At 43.8% G+C, this 25,826-nt stretch overlaps 1 protein-coding gene across 5 annotated transcripts in view; it reads left to right on the top strand.

Annotated features, from left to right (window-relative positions):
- The window catches only part of DIS3L2 (DIS3 like 3'-5' exoribonuclease 2), a 369,779-nt gene that overhangs the window by 202,599 nt on the left and 141,354 nt on the right, over window positions 1-25,826 (top strand). For all 5 annotated transcript variants that reach the window (XR_012123461.1, XR_012123462.1, XM_073217986.1 and 2 more), the window contains one exon: window positions 16,162-16,241. Coding sequence is in view for 3 of the 5 variants with exons in the window: in XM_073217986.1 (XP_073074087.1) it covers window positions 16,162-16,241 (80 nt within the window). In the remaining 2 variants the exon portion in view is untranslated. The remainder of the gene's footprint in view (window positions 1-16,161; window positions 16,242-25,826) is intronic.

Genomic DNA, 25,826 nt, shown 5'->3' with positions numbered 1-25,826 from the left:
GAAAGGAGAAATAGACCCACAATTATATTTGCATACTTAAACATCTTTCTCAGAAAATCAGCAATGATATCTGAACAACCCAGTCAGCCAACTAATTTATATATGTAAAATATATTTCCAGTGAAAATAACCAGCCACCATAATGAATGAACATCCCTAGTGAGCATGCATTCTGAAAAAGAAAGAGGACCAATGATGGACTCTGAGGAGCTCCAATGTTTATAGGGTGGAGGGTTCTTAGGAACAGGTTGGGTTGGGAGCACAGAAAGAGGATATTAGAAGAGTTAAAGAAAAGGAAAAGGAAAAGTTAGTGACAAGGTCCAAGCAAGGCGGCCAGTACAAAGCTGGAACAGCAGTCATTGTATTTGGCCACCAAGGCCTTTTCTTTGTCCTTTGAATATCTCACAAGTTGTTTCAGTGGAGTGATGGGAGCCAAAGCAGATTGTCATCAATTGAAGAGTGGAGGGTGAGGTGAAAAAATGGAGACATGAAGTCTAATCTCTTTAAGGAGCTTTGTGGTGCAGAGGAGGTGAGAGGGAGCTTCATACAAGCAGGGTCCTGAAGATGTTTTTGAGAATGAGGAAGATTTGAGCCTGCTGGCAGGGAGTAGGGTAAGGAGCCAGGGGAGGACATGCACATATTTGGACTCCTCTTTGGAAATTGCCTTCAGAGTCTAAGGCACATTTTCAACAGTGGCAAATCTTCATCTTTTGAGAGTGGATTTGATTTTTGGAAATAGCCAAGTCACTTTAGAGCCAGGAGTAGTAAATCAGGTGGGTGATCAAGCTGGATAATACACTTCAAAAAAATTTAAGTACAATTATAAAGTAGTAAAATTGATTTTCTTGTGAAGCCCATGAATTGGCTTAGAAAATAGTTCTTAAAGAATTCCAAAATCTTTTGAGCATTTGTGGCATTATGTGAATAAGTGTACGGAATCACTTTGTAACGTTGAGGCAACACTAATGTGGATAGAAGTTCTGTTATGTGTATGAAGAAATTGATCTTGTAACACTATATTTACTCTTACTGTGCAAATGTAAAGTTACCCTATAATCGTTTTGCCTGAGAGGTGACTTGTGGAATCATACCAGTTTGTATATGGGAGAATCAAGAGTTTCAAATTGTGATTGTTTAAACAGTTCTCCTGTGGTCTTACAGATGTAATTAGAATTCCTAGGATAGGAGTGTTCCCACAACCATAATAATACTTTAAATGTGTGTTCAATTATCCTTTTCTATAGTCATATTTAATCATTTCTTTTTGAAATAAAGTTAGTTTGAAAATATTAAATCACTAGCGACTGTCTGGAGGACCTGAGACAGTGCTGAGCACATAGTGGGCACCCACTGAGTCTCCTCTACTTGGGAGCTTCATCCACAGCAGAGGACACATCAGGAGAAGTATCAATTCCTTAATAGGAGATCATCTTTATTATTGTTCAGCCAAAAATATCCGGGATAAGGGAACACATGTAAAAGTTTGAAGTTTTCATTTAGCCTTGTTAACGTGGCAATACACATATGTACCAAAACATAAAATTTATTGAATGCGTCTTTGATACTTTCTTAGTATCTTATCTCATTTAATTATTTAATACTTATCTATTACCTTATTTACTTTTGCTTGTCTGGGAATTGTTTAATCCCTCCTTCATATTTAAATGATAATCGTGCTGGATACAGTATTCTTGGTTCAAGGCCCTTCTATTTCATTGCATTAAATATATCATTCCTATTACCTTATTTAATCATTAAACCAACTCTGTGAAATAATTATCCCTCTTTTACAGATGAAGAAACTATGAGTGTAGTCACTTGCTCAAGGTCACATGGGCTGAGAGGGACAGAGCTGGGAACTTGAATTCAGGTCTGCAGTCTAGGAAGCTCTTACCCATCATCCTCATATGTCTCCACCTTCTTAAACCCATGCCTTTGATACACATACAAAAAACAAACAAACAGGAATACCCACCTCCCTCATATTGAGAAAAAAGAAGTTTGAGTCATCCTCAGATCCCTACTGGCCAAAAAGTGGTATAGCATGCACTTTGTGTAATTTGAATTACAAAAGCCATCTTTTAAAACTTAATGTGTTTTTTAAATAGAAACTTGATATTAATATTCTGCCAGGCCCTCCCCTAGCCCCCCCACCTGCAGACACTCACCATGCCCCCTGGGGTGGTGGGTGGGAGGTGTGGAAGCATCAGCTGTAACATCCTGCCTGGCTTGTTCTTGAGCAAGCACTGAAGAAAGCCGTGACAGCTTAGCCACTCTAGGAAACTTTCCACAGCTGTTGCATTAATTAAGACTTTTTGGTCCCAAATAACAGAAACCACTGGAGCTCGCTTCAGCAGAAAAGGGAATTTGTTTTAAGGATCCTGTGGTGACTCCCAGAATCCGAGGGCAGGGAACCAGGGACTGAAGTGAGGCCGGAAACCCAGAAGGCTTCTTTCTCGGTCTCTGCCTCTCCTGCTCTCTGCACATCCGGTCCGCTCTTCCCCGCGCTCAGGCCTCTTCTGCTTCCTACTCCTCAGTGGAACGTCTGCCACCTAGCCTTACCCCAGCCACCCAGAGCGAGCCTGATCTCTCTCTCCCTCTTCTCTCCTTGCACACCTTACTCCTTATCTCCTTCTGCCTTTCTCTGTTCCAATTCCAAATTCTTGGTTGAGGATCAGTTTGGTCTGGTTTGGGTCACATGCCAGTTTGGAAAAGCGGGTATCAGGACACTTAACAGTGCACCACAGCTGTGTTCCCTCCTTCCTCTTTGCATAGTGTCATTGATTATTTTCCTGTCCCAGGAGCTTGAAAAATTTAAAGGACCCTCATATCACAGGGTAAAATACAGAAACGTAGGATTTAGAGCCAAATTTGACTGGAATCGTCACTCACTCTGTCACATACTAGATAATGTATTTGGGGCAAGTTGCATAACTCCTCTGAGCCTTATTTTCTTTACAAGTGAAAAGGGGTGTGTAGGTGCTATCTTTCTCTTGAGGTTGTGGAAGGGATTAAACCTAATAATGTGAATAATGCTAAGCACAGGGTCTGATATACATTATGCTTGATAAAATGCTGCCCCTTCTTTCTTTCTGGTGAGCATTAAGGCACACTGAGTTACCAAGAAGATGTTTAAGTCATTTGTAGAATAAAAATTTCAAACTACTTTGTGCCCTCAAAGTCTGTTTCCTCTTATCCCTCTCCCCTTTTTTATCCCTTTTTCATCTACCTTTGTGTATCAGTATATTCGAAATCCAAAGACTTTGGTTCTAAACCTAGAAAATTCTGCAGGGCCATTTCCCAGGCCATGGCTGGAGGTTCCAAGGCATCACCTGAAGTGGATTCTACTCTCACAGATGTGGTGCTTCTGGTGCAAACCACTCATGGCTCTACTACAGTCACAGCCTTTTTCTTAGTGGTTGGAGTTAAAGAAGCCCATTTAAGGACTCAAGTAAATATTATCTCTACTATTTGTAAGACCCTGAAATAGTTATTGTTGGAATTGAAAAATACATAATTGAGAGAAACAGTCCTTTCCTTCAACGAGAAAAAAGTCTAGAAGAAGAAGTGATGAGTCTACCCATATCACTAATTCAGGATGCTTAGCAGAACTAGTTACTAAGGTCCCATGTTAATGAAGGTAGTCATCTTAAGTAAGAATAGAAAAGCAGTTTGAAGCCAGTTCGTGGAGGGTATTGAATGCCAAGCTGAGGATTGTAGTATCAAGATAGCTGGAAGCCAGTGAAGGTTTTTGAGGAAGTAGTATGCTGTTTTAGGAGCTTCATCCTGGCAGCCAAATGCTGGTGGATCTGAAAGGCAGGAGAGAAGGAGAGGCTGGAGTTGGGGCGGAGCTGCTCCAGTCAGGACAAGAGGGAAGGATTATGAATTCAGGGCCAGTCCAAGGCTTGGTGAGGACCTGCTGGTGGGGATTGGGCTGAGGTGGAGGGAGTGTGCTGGGAACCTGGGGCCCTGGCAGTGCAGGAAGAGGTGCAGACTGTGGACGTCATCTGGGGTCACTTGGGGGCTCCCTGCTCCCGACGATGGGCTGGGGCTGGAGAAGCAGCGCTCTGCACTTCACTCCTTTCTGCAGCCAAGAGGGTGCTCCCCGTAACCAGGAGTGCTGCTGCTGCTGCTGCTGACTTGTCCTGCTCACCGCAGAGGGAGAGTTTGGTGTGGGTTTTGTTTTGAGAAAGGGAAGCTAGATGAATTTCAGTGCCTAGTTAGGAAACCTGGAGCAAACTGTAGTTATGACTACATTTTCATTCAGAATCTAAGTAATATTAAAATCAGGTAGGAAGTCATTACCAACCTTTTGTTTTTTGTTTTTTTTTTAAGTTACAGAATCAGCTCTGTGAACACTGAAACAATTTTGGCTCAAAATGAATATTTAAAAGATATGTATGACTAGACTTTGCTTTCCCCATTAATGAGAAGAAAAAATTCATACTCTTTTTCTGTTAATAGTTAGAGTTCTACTCATGTTGACCAAAGTGATAATAGAGTTCCTGATCATCCTGAAAAATAGCTGAAATCATTTTGGTATTTTTCTTTGCTATATTCATGTTGGTATTATATCCAGCAGTAAATTTAATTAAAATGCTAGTATGTAGCTCTTAAACAAGTCTCTGACTTTACTAAACTGAGACTCCAATAAGTGTTCTCAGTGTTTTACAGAACTGTGCAAGGTCTGTTAAGGCCCATTCATGGTGCTTTAATCATCCTCTTAATAAAAAACAATCATTTGAAGAATACATTTTCCAGCAGTTCCCATGCCTCCTAGGGGGGATATTTTGAGGCCTCCCAGTGACCATAGGAATTCAAAGACTTGATAGGGAAGCCCTAGAATTCTTGAAGAGCTAGGCCTTGAAAGATTCGTTGTTGTGGAATCTCCCTTTGAGAGAGACCACTTTATCTTGCTCCTAAACATCTATAGGACAGACACAGCACTCTCTGAAAAGAAATTCTGGGTAATGTGGAAGAACAAACGTATGTAGGTAATCCAGTATGTGTAGTGTGTAATGTGAAGAATGATAGTTCCATTTTTATGGTTGCCATAACAATCATACAGTTGTGCACAAAATGTGTATAGCTTTTATAGAAAGGAGCTGGCACCATTGTAATGATTCTTCTCATATCAGAACAACTGTTTTCAGATCTGAAAAATAGGGGTGGCTTAACCCTTCCCCAGTTAGCCCAGCATGTTCCCTGAGAAGGCTCTTTGGAGGGCCAGGGCTGTTGAAGTGTATTCACCACTTACATTTACATTTTAGCCTGATAAATGGATTGAGAATTAAGGGTGATGATCCTTTCAACAGCGGGTCCTGAATTCCTAGCTTGGGAATTCAAAGGATGAGGGGAAAAAAAATACTGTTCCTCATATAGAAATCTAGGAGAGCTGTCTAGACATAGTTAATTCCTTGACTTTGTGACTATTCTTAATTACATTCACTAGAATTTAAATCAGTTAAATACTGGTCTTTACTCCATTGTGTTTAGGTCTCTGGTAAAGTCATATTAAAATTTGGTTGTAGTTTGTTTTATTTTCACATATTGACTATGTCTCTTCTGCAACTTGCACAGGAAATTTAAAAATAAAGTACCTTTAAGTGAAAATACATCTGTGCATATTGTTTCTTTCACGACTTTTTGCTCTTGTACCCTTTGCAAAAAAAATGCATTTGGGACTTGACTTTCTCTGACATACGAAGGAATATCCACTTTGAATAGACTTGATACCAGAACTGTGGATGTGGATTTTCAGGTTGAGGGTGAAAGTTGCACATTAGGCTTTGGCACCCAAACATGAAGTCATTGTCAACCATAGAGAAACTTTTTTTAAAGAAGTTTGAGGTAATTATTACTTCAGCCAAAATGCTTCTGGGGGATTTAAATCTTAAAGTATGAGGCTAGGGTAACTAGAGGAGATGGCATCTTCCACTGAAATAAAACTTCCTGGTCTACTTCTTTCAGCACTTTTCCTTTGAATTCCTTTCCCATTAAATCTAAGTTCTGCTCTTCCATGATTTTAGGCAAGTTACTTAATCTCTCTGAGCCTCAGTTTCCCCACCCACAAAATGAGAGTAAAAAATAATACCCATTGTTGTTATAATTCTGTCCTCTCAAGAGGTGATTTCTAGGAGATAAAATGTTTTTAATGAGAGCAAGATTTCCCATATACTGAAGTCCTCTAGTATGCTTATACTCTATGAAGATTTTGTACATTTATAGAGCTTTTTATGCTTAACCTCTTACCACTCTATATTTAGGTGTTTCAGTATTTGATCCCTGTGGGAGCTCTTCCTGGAAGTTACTTCATGTTGTCTAGTTTTAAAACTTAATTTGTGTCAGTCAGTATTCTTGTGGCCTGTTTTAAAATAACCCCAGTCTGATATATTAAATCTGGATTATTTAAATCAAAGGTAAAAAAAAGTAAAAGAAGAGATATTCAGAGAGAACTTCAGATAGAAAGACTTTCTCGGCCTGGCGGGACCCAGCTGCTCTCATTGCTCCCCTAGGCACGCAGAGCTGCATCCTGAGCACCTGCAAGCCTAGATTTAGTTCTTGGACAGAAAGTGAAAGAGTGCAGACGCCAAGCCACCTCAGATCTCTGTATAAACTCTCTTGGTCGAGTCGCACCGAGTAGTTGAGTGCCTTCTGGTGAACTAACTTGGGGGATCTGGGGCCTGTGCACTAACTCTTGCTTTTGTCCAAGTCTTTCTCCCCAAAAAGCCTACAGCTCACTTCTCACCTCCTTCAGGTCATTTCCACATGTCGTCTCCTCATTGAGGCCTACCTACCCTGACTGTCCTAATTGCCATTAGCCCTTCCAACCCTCCTTGCCTTGTTCTAATCTTTCTTTTCTTCCTCCACAGCACTTAATTACAATAATTATTTTCTGTCTTCTCCCCTACTAGACTCTAAGTGGGTAGGAATTTTGTTCACCGATGTTTCCCAAACACCTAGAGCAGTAGATGCCCAGTGAATATTGAATTAAGAAATTCTGACCACCTTTCTCCTGACTTCTAATACCTTTTTCATGTGGTTTCTAAAACTTTGATTTGTTTTTGACTCAAAATAAGTGTATATTTATGAAAATTTACAGTCACACACAGTTATAAATCATTTAGAATAAGAAAGGGATGGACCTATTTCTTGGGAAGAGTTGTTTGAAGGGCTGCATGGTGAAAGGGACAGCCAACTATTCTTTGAGGCTGCAGAGGGCTGGATTATGAAGTTTCTCTAAAATTGAATGGCCTAATGAAGCAGTGAACTCCACCACCCCTTTATCCCAAGTGTTCAAGATGTGGGTTGATCTGTTTGATTGATTTTGGTTTGGAAGCCTTAGAGAAAAGATTTGGACTAGGGTGACTTCTAAGGAACTTCCCACTCCAGGGATTCTATAACTGGTTTCTAACCTGAAGTGAAGTATTTTCCAGAATTTATTTTTAAGTGAAAACTCAAGTTGCAAAAGAGAATTTATAGTATTCGACTGCTTGTGTGAGAAGGGAGAAAAAAAGAAAAAAGTGTACACCAAAAAGAAGAGCAGAAACACAGGATAAAGTAGAAAATGATGAAAATAGTCAATTCTAGGGAATGAGTGGGGACACGGTAGAGGGTAGAGAGAGAATAAGCCTTCTCTGAGTACATTGTAACTTTTGAACCATTTAAATGTTTTAAATATTCCAACAAAATTAAACCTAAAGGAGGTAAAAGCAATATCTCTAAAACTGACATAAAACAAAAACAAATGGTTCTAATGTTTATCAAATGTAAAGCATCACCACATACAGAAAGAGGAATTAACTCAAGTAACTTTTGGACACTGTACTTTTTTTGAGCGTAATGACTGTATACCCTTAGTAACTACAATATAAGGATAAAACTCTAAAGAAATCTTCAACGTAATAGGTTCTTTTTTGCTAGTGGTATTGTGATTGCAATTCTAAAACTATTTTGAATATTGAGGCCATTGGGAGCTGAGGTTCTCACTGGGAGAATGAAGATATAAAGATGGAATAAGAAAAAATGAGGAACCCAGTTGGGTGTGTCAATATGAACTTGTGATTTTTTAAATAGTGTTAGGTTGAACCACATAAGATTGCCTATTTTTAGGCCACAAGTAGTCAAATATCAGCAATGTTCATGTGATTTACTCAGTATTTTCTAATTCTGCTAGCAGGGCCTAGCAGCAAGGACACCCCAGTAGCAGCAAGCATAGCAATCTAGTGCCTCGTCTTGGTTTATAATTACCATTCATTCCCCACCAAAAGGAATTTGGGCTGCTTAGGGAAATGGGTGATTATTAGTCTGGGGCAGAAAATGTATATAAGGTGAACCTGAGACATTCACTTTGCCAAAAAGCATAAAAGTGCTCAAAGACTTATGGAGACATACCACAAGGACATGGGATCATTTCAAAGGCCTCCCACCAGCTTAATTTGGGACAATCTGAGTATCAAAAAGAAGAGTAATGGTCCAATGCATTATAATACATTGAACTTTTTTTTAAAATCAGTGACTCTGTAATGACTCAGGAAACAATGACAAAAATTGGGGCAGCGTAGGAAAAGCTCTTGAAAGAAGAGAGCCAGATAATAAATGGAGAAAGTATTATAAGATTAGAAATATACGGTTTTACAACTTGCAAAGTTGTGATTGATTCAGGTAAGAATCATTAGTGGATGTTAAAATCATTGATTGAAAGGTTTTTTGAGAGACCAGGATATTCACATGACCTAAAAAAGCCTTATTCCACAGATTACTTATTAGTTACAAAGAGTAAAAGGTAACTTGAAATAGGAAGATCATGCTATGAGCACCTTAGCCAAGTAATCAAATCTGGCAGCCCGACATTGTATGTCTCCTGATGAAATGCAATGTGAAGTACACACTATGACTTGTAAATGCAAGCCAAAATGTTCACCCAGAATCTAGTCAAGACTTAAAACCTAACTTTCTGTTTATAGGAATTTCAGAGATTAATTTTGCCCCATTTGATTTATTTCTGTTCTTCCTCTCCTCCTTCTTCCATGAGGAAACAAGCTGATAAATCCAGAACATGAGACATTCTGTAAGACAACTGGCCTGGACGCTTCAAAAAAAGCAATGTTATATTTAAAAAAAAAAATGGAGAGACTTATATATTAAATGGTCTGAAGAGACATAACTACCAAATACTGTGTATAAACCTTGATTAGATCCTACATCAGGAGGAAAACAAAAGGCTAAAGAGAACTTTTGGGGGACAACTGAGGACATTTAAATGTGATCTGTAAACTGGATATAGGGCATTATTAATCTTCCTGGCTATGGTGGAAGTATTGCTGTTCTGTAGAAGAGCACCCTTATTCTTAGAAAATGCGTGCTACAGCATGGAGGGGTAAAGCCTCTTGCTGTCTGCAACAGAATTTTAAATAGTTCAGCTTTAAAAAAATGGCAAACTGCTGACAGTTGATGAAGACGAGAGGCATATGGATGCTCATGTTATTATTCTTTCAACTTTCCCAAAAGTTTAACATTTTTTCAAAATGAAAATTAAGGGAAAGAAAGTTAATTGTAGCACATTCTCTGACTTTAAACCCTGGCTTTCCTTGGCCTGTGCCATGGTCTCTGGCTCCCACAGTGCCAGGCCAGCTTTGTCCCCTGGCCTCTGCTCTGGAGTGCTGTTTTCTGAGGCATAAAGGAGGCACAGAATGATGAGAAGTCCAGTGAGTGAGTGAGTAAAGAATGTAACGGGAGACCATGTCAGCCAGTTCAGATCCCATTCTATCACTTTCCTTTAGAAAGTAACCTAATAGTTATGTTCACTTGGTCTAGAATCTTGCTAAAGCTTGAGGTAGACCTTCCATGGACCCTGGACTAAAACCCTGGTCAGGTGAAAAGAGCCTGCCCAGAGCATTGCCTCACTCCATTCGTTCTGCCCGGTCTATGGCCTCGCGTGTCACTCACCACCACAGGGGAAGAGGAAAGAGGAGGCACAGACGGGCCAGGGTCTCTCTCTGCTTTAAATAGACCTCAGTCTTTTTCTGTTCTGAAAAATCTGTGATTCGTGTCAGCCTTTTTAGCATCTGTTTTGGCCATAGGAGCGAGTGAGAGTATTGACATATCCACAGCTGCCATCAGAAAAAAAATAGAAGGTCCAGCCCTGCTGCCCCAAGGGGCAGGCCTCAGTTTGAAAGACACGACCCTCTACCTTCGCCTGCAAGAGGAGAGGTAGGCCCATCCCTGTGGAAAGCTGGGGTGACCTGAGAGCTCAGGTGAATTCAGCATCTCAGTGGACGGACGTCCCAGCACCCAAGGGGCAGGGCTGTCCTCTGGGTGCCCCTTAAAGGCCCACCACCATGGATGAGTGCTCCACTATTTGTTGTCTTTCCAGTTACAGTTTACATAAAACTTTCTGGTTTCTCTATAAACTCTACTATCTAATCTAAGAAAGTGTTTGAATAAAAATTTTATTTTTTTTCCTCTTAAGGTTATTTCTCAAGATTTTTTCCATTCCCTTTCACCCATTCACCACCATTAACCTAGGTCCTTCTCACCAGAATTACTTGCTAGCAAGGAGACAAATGCAGAATCATGGACAGAGGAGGGCCTCTATAAATTTTGTTAGTCTGGAAACGGTCCCTGAACCGCAGTTTGTAAAGCACTGCTTTATGAGAAAAGAAGATGGGATGAAGACAGAAAAGGACACCCTTGGAAACAATAAGACTGTGGTGTGACCACAGGGTTAGACACCAGGAGGTCATCAGTTCTAATGCTAATGTATTTCCCAAGACACAGTGGCAAAATGGAATGAAAAAGTGCTAAAGTGAGCCCTTGGGTCATTTTTTCATTCACTTATCCATCAGTTGTTCATTACATGGGTGCCTTCAGTGTGCTGCAGGGGCTACAGAGACAGGCCAGTAGCAAAGCCCAACCTCGAGGAGCCCCTAGCCTTGTTGCACTGATAAGACACGTGCACAGGTAAGCAGCAGCATGCCGAGGGCAGTGGCCAGTGCCGTCAGAGGGGGCAGGCTGCAGGGATGGGCAGGATAGTAGGAGGAGGCACCTTCCGCTCTATAGGGTCATGAAGATTCCCTGAAAAAAAGATGACATTGCAGTGAGACCTTTAGAAGCTCGGTAGGTCGGAACATTGGAGATGGGTGGGGTCAAGGTCCAGTGTTAGGGGAGCATGAGCAGTGTTTCACAGATGAGAAGTAGAGGAAAAAAGGGTTTAGCACACAAGGTGCATGTTTGGGAGTGTGCAGTCTAACTGGAGAAACACAGGTTAGGCTGTATCATGAACGGCTTTGAATTCTAAGCTGAAATTCTATTTTACTCAATGAAGAGTTGATGAGGGTTTTTGACAGGACACATGCTTTAAGATGATTAACCTGGCAGCATCCATGACCTTGGGGAGAGAACTTTTGTGATGTGATGGGGCCATGGGCCACAATCCGGTGAGGTGAATAGTGACAAAGTGGTGAATAAATGTTGCTATGGAGACTAGGTGGCTGTGTCCAGCTGCAAAGAGGTAGTTATGGGTACCTTGGGGGAGAAGAGGACACAGGGTCAAAAGAAGAGTGTGTGAGTGACAGGAACAGAAATTCTTTCTATGCTTTTATTTCCTGGGATTTGGGCCAAGTCTTAAGGGATTAAAGAGGCCTTTAGTTATTCTTCATGTGTTCTTCTCTTGGACCAATGGCTTTGAGTGAAACAATCTTTCTGTCACTTTAAAAGGTTCTACTAAGCCCCCTTCAGTCACGTGCCTTCGGAAATTTCGGTTACATAACATTGCTCTGAATTGGAATTCTGCAGCCTCACGAGCTGGAGCCCCGGCTGTTCCTCCCCCACCTGGCATTTCAGTTTCTGTGGGTCAGGGTTAGCTTCTTTCTAACCATTGTTGCGGAACTCTTTAAATGTTTGGTCTCACAGGTTTTAAAAGCTGGCAGGCCAGGCTGCTCCCTGCAGGTTGTGAGACCAAAGCCTTCCAGAAAAGGAGCCAGTAAAATCCTAAGCATGTTAACAGAGTGTAACAGCTGCATGGGGCATCACCCCCGTGGGGCCGGGCTCCCCACTGCTGAGGCCAGCGACTGCCGGCCACTGTGGCCCGTAACCAGAAGGAGCCCTCATGCACTACATCGTGGCAGATTCGTAATTGTGGCGATGACAACAGATTAAATCGCTGGCTCACAGCACTGAGGACTGGGGTTTGTCAGGGTCACTCACTGTTCCCTTGCCTTCCCCAATTTTCCATAGTGAAGAGCAACTTTGGAGTCCACTGCTACAGTACAAATACTTGTTGAGAGCTCTCCAAGTTTTACTCTGTCTAGAAGTCAGTTTTCTTAGTAGCCCATGCCGAATGTCTTTTTGTTTCAGCATCCCTGAACTCATGATTCTGAAATACTGTAACCCCTCAGTATACATATGTATTTATCTATACCCTGCTTTTTATGATAGTGATTTAAGGCAGCTTGCACATACACATAAAATGTAGTGAATTTTTTAAAAATTAGGATATGGGCAAAAGGAGTATGTGAGTAGGAAAATTAGGCACAGCCAGGATAAAGGTTAGTTCACAAAGTTCCAACTGTAAATAAGATCCTCTTGAAGCAAATCGGTGTTTTTCTGAGTTTCCTAGTAGTCAAAGCAAAGAGAGAAATGTGAAAGGATAAGGTTCATATGTCTGTCAGATTCAAACAAACCATCAGCTCCAGAGAAGAAGAGTGAGTCTTTGAATGTCATGAACTTCTCCCATAAGTGCTTATAAAGGGGACACTGAGTGATAAAATGGGCAAGGCCCTCAGCTTCCCTACAATAGCATAGCCATTTTGTTGGCTTCTGCAGTGACCCTTGGGATAGGCTTGGTGGCAAGACCGTATCCAGGTCAAGGACTCCGCTGGAGGCCTGGGCAGGGTGTTTCATTGCAGCTCATCACTTCTCAAAGGGCACTTTCCTGAGGAACCTTGTGTCTGGAGATGCTCTGTCACAAAAAATTGCCAAGGTCAAATGGGTCTAGCAAGAACTTTATGATACCAGCATATTCAAGGCTCTGAGGAGTCTTACAATTTAGAAATTGGCTCAGTGTGTCCCAAACTGATTTAATCACAGTTGTTTTAATTTAGACTTTTATGTTTTTGGTTTAAGATTGTAAAAAAAAAAGTACTAGAGAATTCATATGAACACTTATAGGCTAGTCTAAGATTTTTCTCAGAAACAATTTGTAGGTCCTCTCAAAGACATTAACAAACTAATAACTGAAGCATAGAGTCTTACTCTGTCACATAAGGCTATATCAGTTTGAGGCTGGAAAACATTATCACTCATTCATAGAAATAAAAGTCAGAATACCCAGAGCTGTTTAATTTAAGAAAATATAACTTCCTAGTCAATTATCCAAGTAAACCAGTAAATTGTGTCAGTCACTGAGCTAACAGAGTGTTCTGTTTGATTTTTGACTAGAGGGATATCCTTTCAGCTTATGATGTCAGTGTGATGAAAAAGGACCAAAATGTTCCTACCACCAAGGCTGACGTTTCAGTGTCAGTTCAAGAAGTGTTTATTGAGTACTCTGTAGTTATAAAGCATTTTGCTAGCTTTTATGGGGGATACAGAAAGGGACAGGAAGCAAACAATCCCTTCCTTACCTTGTGAATCAAGGTCAAGATCCTCACCAATTTGGAGTCCATTACTGTGGTGTCAGGATTAATTTCACCTCGCTGTCTCTTCCTGTCAGCATGCATGCATTCATTCAGTGAACACTTGTCAGTGACAGCCTCTGTTCGTAGCACTGGGACAGTCTTCCGGGATGGTTGCTTTCCAGGGGACATGAGTGTTTCTCTTTTCCTTTGGCACTCTGGCATAATATGACCTCATATAATGGCACAGAAATCATTTCTTTATATCCTGAGACCTCAACATTTAGTTCCCCACATTGTGTGTGCCTCTTCTTGAAGTAATTAGTGAGAAGAGCAGATCCCCTGATAAACCACTCTTCCTGGGGCTGTGCTCTAAATGTTCTTGTTCCTTCCACCAGAGTGGCACCTACCTTTCCCCACCCTCTTCTGGTAGTGTACCTGTGAGTTCGTAGTATCACCAGATTAGTAATTTTTAAAGCTATTGACTATTACACAATATGAGTCTATAAGATGACTAAACACACTTAGAAGCTGTATTGTGTTTGTGATGGATACTTATTTTTCGATGGTGGGAGATTCTTTACAGCACTCATTTTTTTCCATTTATAAAAGAAATACATAATTGTAGTGAACAATTTGAAAAATATGGACAAGTATAAAAAAGTTAATCCATAATTCCTGCACCCATGGATCAACTCTATTAACAATTAACGTATTTTTGTACTTTCCTTAATTCAAAAACCACATTTAAAATATTTAATTTCGAAATTAATAAACAATAAAATTGCCTTTTATTTGTTGTGTAGTTCTATGAAGTTTAAGATATATAGATTCAACTAACCACCACCACAATCAAGATACAGGAAAGTTCTGTTTCCCCAGAACAAGCACCCCTTTGTAGTAGTCACACCTGCCCCAGCCTCTGGCCACTACCGATCTGCTCTCTGACATATAATTTTGTCTTTTTGAGAATGTCATATAAATGGAATCATAAGTTATAAAAGCTTATGAGAGTCACTTCCTTAACTTAATACCTTTGAGATTTTTCCAAGTTGTGTGTATGAATAATTTGTTTCTTTTTGTTGTTGAGATAGTATTCCATTGTATAAACATACCATAGTTTGGTTGTCTGTCTATCTACTTATCAATTAAGAGGTTTTGTTTAACATTTGGATATGTCTGAAATACTGAAATACTGAAGTATGTTAAAATCGATGTGTGTATTTAATGTGTTGGGAGTTATTTCCCAAAAAAATTATTGTTGAATTGATAGTGCATCTTGGAATCAATACTATCTTAGAATCAAGGTGCTGTTTGGTGAGGTGATGAGTGTGAGGGATCAGAGAGGGCTGTCTGGGTTATTAGGAGGAAAGGAGATGAGCAGTAAGGGAAAAGAGGAAGGAAGGCCCTGAGAGCTTTGCCTACCAGTGCCCAGAGCAGCCTCTGTGGCTTTGGGGAGGTTATGAGCAGAGGAGTGACCCAAGGAGGAAGTCTTTGTGAACAAAGTCAGTCTAATTGTTGAGTGTCGGCCTGTCTGCCATCATCAGTGCCAACGAGTCAGGAGACTGGGGAATGGCAGCAGCAGCCCTGCTGGTCCTGTCAGAAATAGAGGAAGAACTTGGGAAGAATCCAGTAGAGGCAGGGAGCACTGACTCAAGGGCCATGTGGGGAGCAAGGGGTTCTTACAGGACACCCCAACCTCCAGGCCTGGGGAGGGAAGGGCAGTAGGTGTGGAGAACAGAGGACAGACTGCAGTTCACCAGTAGATACGGGGTAGGAATGGGCGGTCTGGGTAGGGCATGTTACTTGGGACACTCTAAAGCAAGATGGGAATGTCCTGGGCTTCACAAATTCAGAGCGTGCACAGGGATACTGTGTGAAGACACACGGCACAGGATACACTTGATTACATGAGCTTGGAGGAAGTGGACTATTATTCTATAGAAACATACTGATTAGGGCTATTCCCAAGTAGAATTGTATTATGGCTTCTGTATGGCCTCTAGTTTTTTGCAAAACTTACTCTTGGGTCCTGTCCCCCATGTCACAAGTCAGGTGATTTGTTCTTGGCATAGCCCACTTTTGCAAGATAGGAGCAAGAACAGTAAGTCATCCTCATATAGGTCCTTGAAGGACAGGTTCCTCTCGGCCCTGGAAAGACAGGGAAGTGCAGGTAGGCACTGATGACCGGAGAGTACTTTGCCGGAGGGGCTTGCCCTCCTGTCAGGTAGTCTTCTGGGGAGCCTGTTTCGTGGACGTTGTCTCACTTCCACCTGTGTACACCTACTCTAGCTGAGGATCAGGGAAATGTAGAGGAAGAGAAAGGCACTCAATGACAGTCTTGAGCCTTGTTTTCTTCCCCCATTTGTCTCTCCCCCATCTCATATTTTACTGAAGATCCTCTTGTCAGAAACATTGTAGAAGTGACTCTTCACTTTGCCTACCATTTGCATGTTTGCAAAATAACTGTTGTTCAAGCTGTAGTCTGTGAGGTATAGTTTCTGTTACTTGGGGCATTGCTAACTATATCTTCAATTTTTCCTAGGAAAGACTGTGTCTTCACCATTGACCCATCAACTGCCCGTGACCTTGATGACGCCCTCTCCTGCAAGCCACTCGCTGATGGTAGGGTGGAGCTTTCTGTGCCATTCTGGGTAGCAGGTGGTCTGCAGACCTGTGCAGTCAGCGGGCTGCCATGTCCTCCCCAGGCAGTGTAATATGCAGGGTTGGGTTTGCTTTGTTCCTGGATTTGTCGTAGGCCCCTGGGCCCCCTGTACAAATATGTGACCTAAAGATTGTGTTCCTGTGGTGATTTGGTGAAGGTAAGAATAAGAAATGCCTCTCCCTGGGACCCCTCTCAGGCCTCAGAAGAGGCAGCAGTAAGGACAGAATTAATTCCAGGCCTTGGCCCTCCCAGGAGTTCCAGTTTGGGTGTCATGATACAGAATAAAGCCCCTGAGTTCTGCTCACAAGAAGTTCTTTACCCAAACCTCACAGCAGAGTGAGGTGACCCAAAGGCGTGCTCAGCTCGGGTGGCAGGAGCACCGTGCCGGAGCACTGCCCCTCGAGGCCTGAGCTGGAGAAGCCACTGCCCCCAGCAGGCCTTCACTGACCCGGCAGCTGTTCAGGACTCTGTAAACGTTCTTTGGGCCTGGAGCTAAGCAGGAGAAAGTGGGATTTGAGGCCAGTGGTCTTTGAATACTCCAGCAGGGAAGAGGGGAAAGTGTGTGGGGGTGAGCAGAGCCAACCTGAGCAGTCCTCTCTCTGATGCCCCTCAGATGTGCTGCTTACAGTCTTCAGCTCCTCCTTTTCCCTCTCTAGGGTGCTGTCTGAGTGGTTGCTTTGGCTTTAGTCTTTCTCACATACAGCTTTGGCACTAACATGGGCTTTGAGGGCTTGCCCATGATGGGTATCCACCCTTGTCATTTCAATCTGCTGCAAAGAGTTGATGGCCCGATGGCCCAGTGGCCCAGTCTTTTAAAACATTGCATAGGTGTTCGCATATGTCATTGATGCAAAATTCTGTAGGCTCACGGTGTAATCTCTTCTCTACTGTAGTAGGCAGTGAAGCTTAGTAGGTGAAAGGCTGAGAAACAGAAAACATTATTGCCTGAAAATACTTTTATGGTCTCGTTGTGGGAGTCTTCCTTGAAACTGTAGGCAAGATTGCTCACTATTTTCAACAAAAGAAAATTGAAAAGAAGGTAAAGCAAAAAGAGAGAGAAGTCCCCATGGAAATTTTAAGGAATTATATATTTTTCAAGTAAAACTTTGAGCAGCCTACTTGAAAAAGCAAATAGTGGCTTGGTTTCCTGTATTCCAAGCAGTGTCTGCCGAGTGCAAAGGCTTGGGCGCATTGCTCTCCATGTGAGCTTCCTCCCTGCATTTTCCTTCTCTCCAGGTTCACAGCTCTGCTGTGTTTGTAGTCTGATGCTTGAAAACACTTGCCTCAGTTTATTTTGTCCATGTTCATAGTTGTCAGTTGCAGAAGGATAGGTCGAGTAATATTACTGCATCTCGGCTGGCCGGGATGATGTTCCCCTTGCAGAGACCCCAGGGAGCAAACCCATATCCTACCCCACTCACTCTGTACACTGTGTTTCATGCCTAGGGTGCCAGGTTACCAGCAGAGGTTTCATGTAGAGAAGTGTTAAAAGATAGGGCAGGAAAAGTAGATTGGGAACAAATTGTACATGTTTGTACATTTCCGACCAAAGGATGTTGTCAGATAACTGGAAACCAATTGTTTTCTATCTCTTGTTCAGGAAAAGCCCTCAAAATCAGGAAACTAATTTAGCAGTACAAGATGAAGGAAAAGGCAGAGAAACATTGTAATTGTTTAGGGATATAGGTAATAAGAAGCTGGCCTGGCAGTGGTGGCTGTATTGTTGGGGGTAGGAAGGACAGATGTGAGGGAGGGGTAATAACAGAAGACGCAAAGGCATCTAATGTTGGAGTTGAGGGGAAAAGAGCCCAAGACAGGGCAAAAGTTTCAGCGTGGATGATGAGGAGATGAAATCCACAAGTTAGAGTCCAGAACGCAAGAGGATAAGCTGGTTGAGAGAAAAGCTGTGTCTACGTGGGATTATCTGTCTGATGATATGCATTGACATAAGCTGCTGCAAATCATTCCCAGAGGAGGCAGGGTGCAAATAAGCTAAATACATGCAGTCTGTGTAACTATGTACTGGGAGAGCACTAAGAAAAGTAGACAGTGTACCAAAATGCAAAAAACGATTTTATTCAGATGATAGGATCATAAAGTTATTTTTCTCTTTTCTCTAGTTTGCAAATTTTTATAATGTGGTAATAAGTTTTATTGAAAAAAATTTGTAATAAAAAAAGTTACGGGTGCCAGAAATCACAGGCTGCCCAGTAGCACACTGCACCAGGTGATCAGATGCCTTCTATCTGCTTGGTTATTCTTGCATTCCCAGAGGAGTAATTAACATCTGGTCATTTGGCAGAGCCGCAGAAAAAGGACATAGAAAAGGAGTCAGGGAAGGATCTGAAAGGCCTGAGTTGGTGAGTTAAGCGTTTTTATGGTGGCACTTCTGTAGTTGGCCTTTGTGACAGCAGTTTCTTCCAAGGCCATTTATCCGGAGGGATGAAAAGTGAAAGTTGATTCCAGTTTGGGTTAGGGTGAGGTTGGCTAAGTTCAGGTTCTCTTAGTTACCAGTTCATGTCAGTTCTTGCTTAGAGGAAAAAATGTTTAATGTTTTAAAAAGCAAATAATGTTTTCTGGATATATTTACATAATCTATAACCTTTTTATTTAAAGAAAATATGAAAGTTGAACGTTCCTTTGGTCCCATTGAAATTATCTGAATGACTCTTCTGTGAAAATAAAACATGCCGACAAAGAAACTTATTTAGTCTTCAGTCTCCCTTCCAAGTTTAGATGTACCTCCAGGACTTGTTACCAGTATCTCCCATAGGTATGGGAGTTAGACATTACAGTCTTCAGGTACATTCTACAGAAACCCACCACACCTGTTCTCTAGTAGGTCATGATTAGGTTGGAAGGCTAAGGAGGGGGTGCCCCCTGCCTCAAGGACTCTCATCCTTGGAAGGGGGTCTACTAGTCATCCAGCCTGGTAATTCTCTGCCTCCTATAGCCTGTAAACAGACTTGAGTGGAACATTCCCATGAGCATTACTTAACCCACTAACTTTAACTGGTTTCTTTCACTTTTGCTCAAGAAAATATTTAATAATGCAAGTGAATAAGAGCAGTGTTATAATGATAGCCCAGAATCTAAAGACAGTAAAACACACACTCCAGTGCTTTATTAATGTAACAGATCACTTACAACACACCTCCCAGTTGACCTTGCCACTCGTGTGGGAATGCCACAGTTGTCACAGCACCCTGTTTTTCAAATTACTTCTACTGCATCCATTTGTTGCATATCCAGATTGCATTTTAACTCTACCTTATAGGCAGCCCATTCGACCTTTAGATTGTGTGACTACTAGGAAATCCTTCCTTGTAATGATCTGATTGATCTATGGCTGTCTTCCTGTAATTTCCCACCCACTGGTCCCATTTGTGCCTCTTGGGACCCCACAGAACAAGTCTTATCTCTCAAGTGATGACCTGTCATATACTAGATAACAGCTAACATGTATTTCTGAGTCACAGCCTCTCAGCTAAGCTTCCTATAATTCTCCATGTACCATAGTTTGAAGTTTGAGCCCATTTCCCATGTCATGGAATCATTTCTACCATCATGAGGTCTAAGGCACATGGCAGCCTGTGGACCTCTCCCTGGCTGTCGGGGCACGGCATGGGACTCTCCCGGCCACTTTTGCCTTAACGTGCAGACCTGAGGCCAGAGTAATAGTCATCCATTCAGTTCAGTTAAACATGCCTTGTTGCTTTGCTTTAGTATCTGAGACAGGAAACTGTCAGCCAGACAAGTGACCTTTATTCAGACTTACAACAGATCCTACAAGAGATCAATGTTATCTGCTTCAGAAGCATCTTGTTTTTACAATGTTTTATTCTCTGATGAGAGCTCTGCCATTATACCCGGCAGGATTATCCTGACCAGGCCTGAGAAATGAAAGAATTTGGGCTAGGAAAACAGGGGGAATAGAAAATGACTGCTAATGGGTTTGGGGTTTCTTTCTGAAGAGATGAAAATATTCTGGAATTAGGTAGTTGCACAACTTTGTGAATATACTAAAAGCCACTGGGGAAAAATGAGTGAATGGATGAATGAATAAAAATAAACAAACAAATCCATTCATCCTCAGAGCTCTGTGAAGAGTTTACCTTAGTCTTAACCACAGCATAGCAGAAGTCTTGGTGGGATGCTTGGGCTGGATGCCCATAGGGACTGACACCCCTCTTGTTTGTCTCTCTTCCCTGCTGCTTTCATCTCTGAACCACAAAACTCCCACCCAAAGAGCACACCCCTCTGTCCAGCCACCTGCTTTTATTTTCCTTCCCTACAGAGCCAGCCACCTGACTCAAGAAAAGAAGGATTTGTCCTACTATCTGGAAATAAGAAAATGCTCAGATAAATGGGTATCGTCCAGCGTGAGGGGCCTCGGGAATGCTAGCTGCCTTTTCTGCTGTAGGGGGCACCGCTCTCCTGCCTGGGCTGCCCTGTTGTCTTCCTGGTTGCATGGCATTCCCTTCCCCGAGGAGGATGGGCTGGGAGCTGTGTCCCAGGGAATGGGAACAAGATACTAGGACCAAAATCTGTATGAATTTCATAGAATTCCGAAACTCTGTAACTTCCCCATGTGGTTTTATTTGTCCCCTGCTGAGAGTTTCTTGTCGTGACTCATGGGCTTTGTAGGCAGTGCAGAAGTAGGAGCTGGAGACTGTGCCCCCGGGTTCCAGGTTTGGACCACAGAACCTGAGGAACAGAGTGGGTAGTAGTAGTTTTAAAGAGCAAAGAGCTGAGCTGAAGTCTGCATCTGCTCCCGGGAAGGAAGAGGGCACGCGAGAGTCAGTCGTGGAGCTTGGCGGGTGGGAGAGGCTCAAGCTGATCCCCGCCCCCAGGCTAGACTCGCCCTGGGCTCTGCGCTCACCTCTGGGCAGATCACCCCGCCAGCCTCCCACCTCTGCCCCTTCTCATTCCCCTCTGGCCTGGCTTCCTCCTCACCATACGGGTGTCGCCGCTGTCCTGTGAAACCTTTCCCTGCCCTGCTGCTCCTCAGGGGCTTGCACCTCCCCTGGTCCACGAAGACGCCCTGAAAGAGCAGTCTGTGCTTGCTGCCGCTCCCTCTGCCCGTTTGGTCCTAGTCCCTGTGCAGCGTTGCTTCCAGAAGTTCATGGACACGGGTTGCCCTGACCTCAGTTCACCAAACATCTGTGTAGCATTTGGCTTCTGGTCTGCTTTTCCCCTTGAAACTCGCTCTTCCTTGGACTCAGGGGGCCCTGCTCGCCCGTGGTTCTGCTTTTCAGACTGCTTTCCTCCAGCTGTCTTCGCTAACTCTTCTCTCCCTGCCTCTTCATGGGGGTCTGCAGGCCTTCTGCGCTGACCCCCTTCATGCCATGTTCTTCAGCCTGTACGCTTGTATTTCCTTTGCCTCCAGAGCCCTTTCCCCGGAGAGCTGCATGGGAAATCTGACTGGTCGCCTTCCCTGGCCTTTCCGCCTCTGATTCCACCGCCCCCCCACCTCCTCTCCACCTCCCTGCTTGACCTCTTCCTCACCGCTCATCACCCGCTAAGTACTGTTGGCTGGCTAACCTTGTTTCGTTCTAGCTGCCCTGCATTCGGTGCCTCAGATGCAAGACTCGGAGCAGTATCAGCAAATGGTTGCTGGTGTTTGCGGGCGCTCAGGAGGGGAGGGCAGTGGGGAGGGTGTGGGCCAAGTCCCACAGGGTGACAGAAGCTTGGTATTCTGGAGGGAATCACACAAAGCTGAGAATACCTAGAGCCTGAGGTTCAAGTTGGGTGATAGTTGTAGATAAAGTTGGATGAGATCAGGAATTCTTTCTCGCCCTGAGAGAAAGTTTAGATTTTAGGGAGAAAACAGCATTCTGACTTGGAGAGCAACAGCATCCACTCAAGAAATGTGCTTTAGGTGCTTGGTGCACATGGTGTGTTTGGGCTCATGGGGAAGACAGTGTAGCTCAGAGAAGACAAATAGGGGCTCTGTGGCATCTTACTACACTGATGGCAGTGACTGCACTGGGGTATGGGGGGGACTTGATAATAAGGGTGAATGTAATAGCCACATTGTTTTTCTTGTGAAACCTTCATAAGAGTGTATATCAATGATACCTTAATAAAAAAAAAGATATGTGCTTCAGGGCCAAGCTCTGTGCTCTGTGCTAGATATATTATAGAGGAAAACACTTGCCAAGCTCTGTATCCTCCCCAGGTTATAACAGTAACATTAAACAAGTAAATGTGGGAATGGCCCATAATTTAGATGTGGGAGCAGGGTGGGGACAGAAACATTTTAACCCAAACTTGAAGAATCAGTGGAGTGAGTCAGACAAAGGGTGGGAAGAGAGTACATTTTGGACCAAAAGAATAGAGTGTGTGGAGGCCTGAGGTACAGTGACTTTGGTGCCAGAAGGAAGCAGAAGTCTGTGTGGCTGAAACCTGGTGGGGCAGGAGGAGCTTGTGAAGTCGGTCAGGAGAGGGTCTCGCAGGCCCTGTTAAGGAGCGGGAGTTTTATCTTGAGTGTAAAGCTAAGCGAAGTTTTCAGCAGGCAGGGGCGGGACCCAAACTGTCGGTTGGAGAGATCACTGGCAGCGGTGAGGACGCTGGGTTAGAGCAGCCACATTAAAATGGTCGTGGTAAGAGGTGACACGTGCCCCAACCGGGGCAGAGGCAGTGGAGCCAGAACTGGGGGAGGAATTAGCCAGGAAAGGAAATCGGGGCAGGACTGGGTGACTTAATTGGTCTTCGGCGCCTGCCCTTTTATCCTCCCACATTGGAGCCAAGGCAGGCCTTACAAAATGTAGACCCAATCTGGTCATTCCCCTGCTCCTCTCCCTCCAAGATTTCCTGTCCCACTGAGGATAGAAGCCCGGGCCCTTACTGTGACCTACTGCTGTCTCCGCCTCTCCAACCATGTTCCCCGCAGCCTGTGTCTGCTCGCTCTCCTCCAGCCGCGGGGCCTCCCTGTCGGCCCTCGGACGCGCCGGGCTGCCCCGCCTACCCCCTCTTCCGAGGTCCCCCCCACTCTTAGGTCCTGCTCCAACGTCATCTCGAGGAGACCCTTCCTCACCACCCCCACTGCTGCGATCTTGTCTTCCTCTCCTCCTCCTTCAGTTCCTTTCAGGTGCTTGTCTTGGTCTGGCCCACTGGGCAGCAAGCACCGTGAGATCAGGGACGTCATGATGTCGTCCCTGAACCCTGAGTGCCCCGAGCACTGCGTGTTACCTACACATGGCAATGTTTGTTAGTGAAGGAAGGAAGAAAGGAGTTAATAAACTTTTGATACTGTAAATAAGGCAAGAATCTAAAAGGTCATCCAAGTTTCTGGCTTGGGCACTGGGTAGCACATGATTCCATTCAATGGGAAATGTTGAGGAGAGCTGGTTTTTGGGGGAAAGAGCATGTGATGAGTTAAGCACAGGTTTAATCTGTAGTCCCTGAGAGAAAGTCAGGTACAAATTACCAAGGGGACAAGTAAAAGGAGTTGGGCCGGAAATGGGAGACTTGGGAGTCCTCAGTGCATGGGCTGGAGAGGTGCCCAGGAGAAGTCACAGACTGAGAGGAAGACTAGGCCGGACCCCTGGGAAAGTGCCCGACAGAATAAGCAAGAGTCTGAGGCCAGAGAGCAGAGGCAAAGCAGAGAGGGAGGGAGGCAGGCAGAGCGGGCTGAATGGTGAAGATCGTGAAGCAGGTAGAGGAGAACGTGTAAAAGTCTTCAGGTTTGGCAGCTGGAATGTCACTGGTGGCCTTGGTGGAATTAGTGCCACTGGCTTCTGGGAGGGGAAGCTGGGCTGCAGGCGGTGGAGGAGGGAGTGGAAACCAGGAATGGAGATTGCTTTCCATGGGAAGCTTGGCTGGGACGGATATGGGAGACAGGGAGGCAGGGTCGGAGGAGGCTTTTTCTTTGTTTTTAAGATGGAAGTGATTTCAACATGTTTATATATTGAAAGATAAGAGCCTTTGGAAAAGGAGAAATTGAATATATAGGAATGAGAGGAACTGATTTGTTTGCAAGGTCCTAAAGAACAAGGTGGCAATGAATTCAGAGTATAAGTAGAAAGTGAGGCTAAGATGTGGAAGGTGAGCATCTCTTCTTTTGAGATACAGAGACAAGACATAGGGCGTGGGCCTCTGCTGAGTGCTCACCCCTGATAATAGCCGCTTTAACCTGGGGAGGAAGCCAACTTCCTGCCGAGGGCAGGTGGGGAGGGGCCTAGTGAGAGGGTGAGGGCAGGGGAAGACTGGAAACAGCACGCAGAGCATTTCCCAGCACACTTCAGGTGTGCCTAGTGTGGCGTACTACCAAGTCCGGATGCTTTTCTTCAAAAATGCTCAGCCTCAGGTGTGGGAGCAGAAGTTGCAATGATCCAAATTTGGGGATTTGCTGGGAGGGAGAGCATGGTGGGCACAGGGTGTGGGGTCATTGCTTCCCCTCTGGGCCTGTTTTCTCTCTGTCCCCTCCTTTTATAAAGACATCACTTGTCACCTAGTCAACCAGAGTTTTTTGTTTTTGTTTTAAGGAATCCTGGAATGACATTTAATTCCTCTTTTCTCCACCCTGTTGTTATGGCCTTTTCCATAATTTTGTTCCCTACATCCTCCCTGGCCACCCTCTACCTTGCTACCCAGTTGTCTTTTCTATCATGTACATACGAGGACCAGATCATGTCACTTTTCTGCTTGAAAATCTTCTTGTAACTATGGATATGGTCCCAAGCTTCATTATTTAGTGAAGCTTTGTCCAAGCCCTTTCAGACTAGTTCCCAGTCTCCTTTCCCACCTTCCTCACCTCCGGACAGACAGACACACACATGCACACACACACTCACACAGAATCCCTAATGGCATCTGAGCACTCCACACTCTGCATATCCATGGCACTCTGCACATACTACCTCTGAGCCTCTGCTTGCCTTTGTCCTCTCCTTAGAGTGCCTGGCCTCCCTACCCGCATCTGTGTCAGATGAAATCCCCTTCAAGAGTAAGACAAACCTCTGCAGAGCTTTCCTTTCACTCTGACAGAATGAATTGTTCCTATGCGATTGGCACATTTTCTTCATGTCTCTAATGCAGCAATAAACATCATTGCTTCTACATTTTTTTCCCACTTTTTCCTTGTCTCCTTGGATATCTCTATATCCTGAGTATCATGCATGGTACCCTGTATTTAAAGCAGTTTTATCTAGTCAGTCTAACCAGGCAGCCTGGCTTCCGTGTTCACTCTGTCTGTTTCTTGCCTTGCCTCTTTTATTTCCACCGTGCTTCTACCCTCTTGTTATGGGTTGCCTATGGGCTTATATGCTGATATATAGACCTATTTCATGTGCTGTTCTAAAACAGGTCTGTTGCCTTTCCCTTATCACAGGTGAGTCAGTCTGTCTCATCATGTGTCAGTGGTAGTGCGAGACCACTGAATTCTGTCTTGTTGCCCAGCTCTGGGAATTGGCCTCGCTCAGGCAAAGTCTTCCCCACTGTGTGCTTGCTTCAGTCTCGGTCACGGCCTGCACTGCTCTTCTTATTCTACAGCAACTTGTCTCATGGTTTTAGTGTGTCATTTTTCTCCATCTCCCTCCTGT

This window comes from Manis javanica, chromosome 12, assembly GCF_040802235.1.
Source record: "Manis javanica isolate MJ-LG chromosome 12, MJ_LKY, whole genome shotgun sequence".
Lineage (NCBI taxonomy): Eukaryota > Metazoa > Chordata > Mammalia > Pholidota > Manidae > Manis > Manis javanica.
Note: the sequence above shows the minus strand (reverse complement) of the source record. Positions and strands in the feature narration are given on the sequence as shown.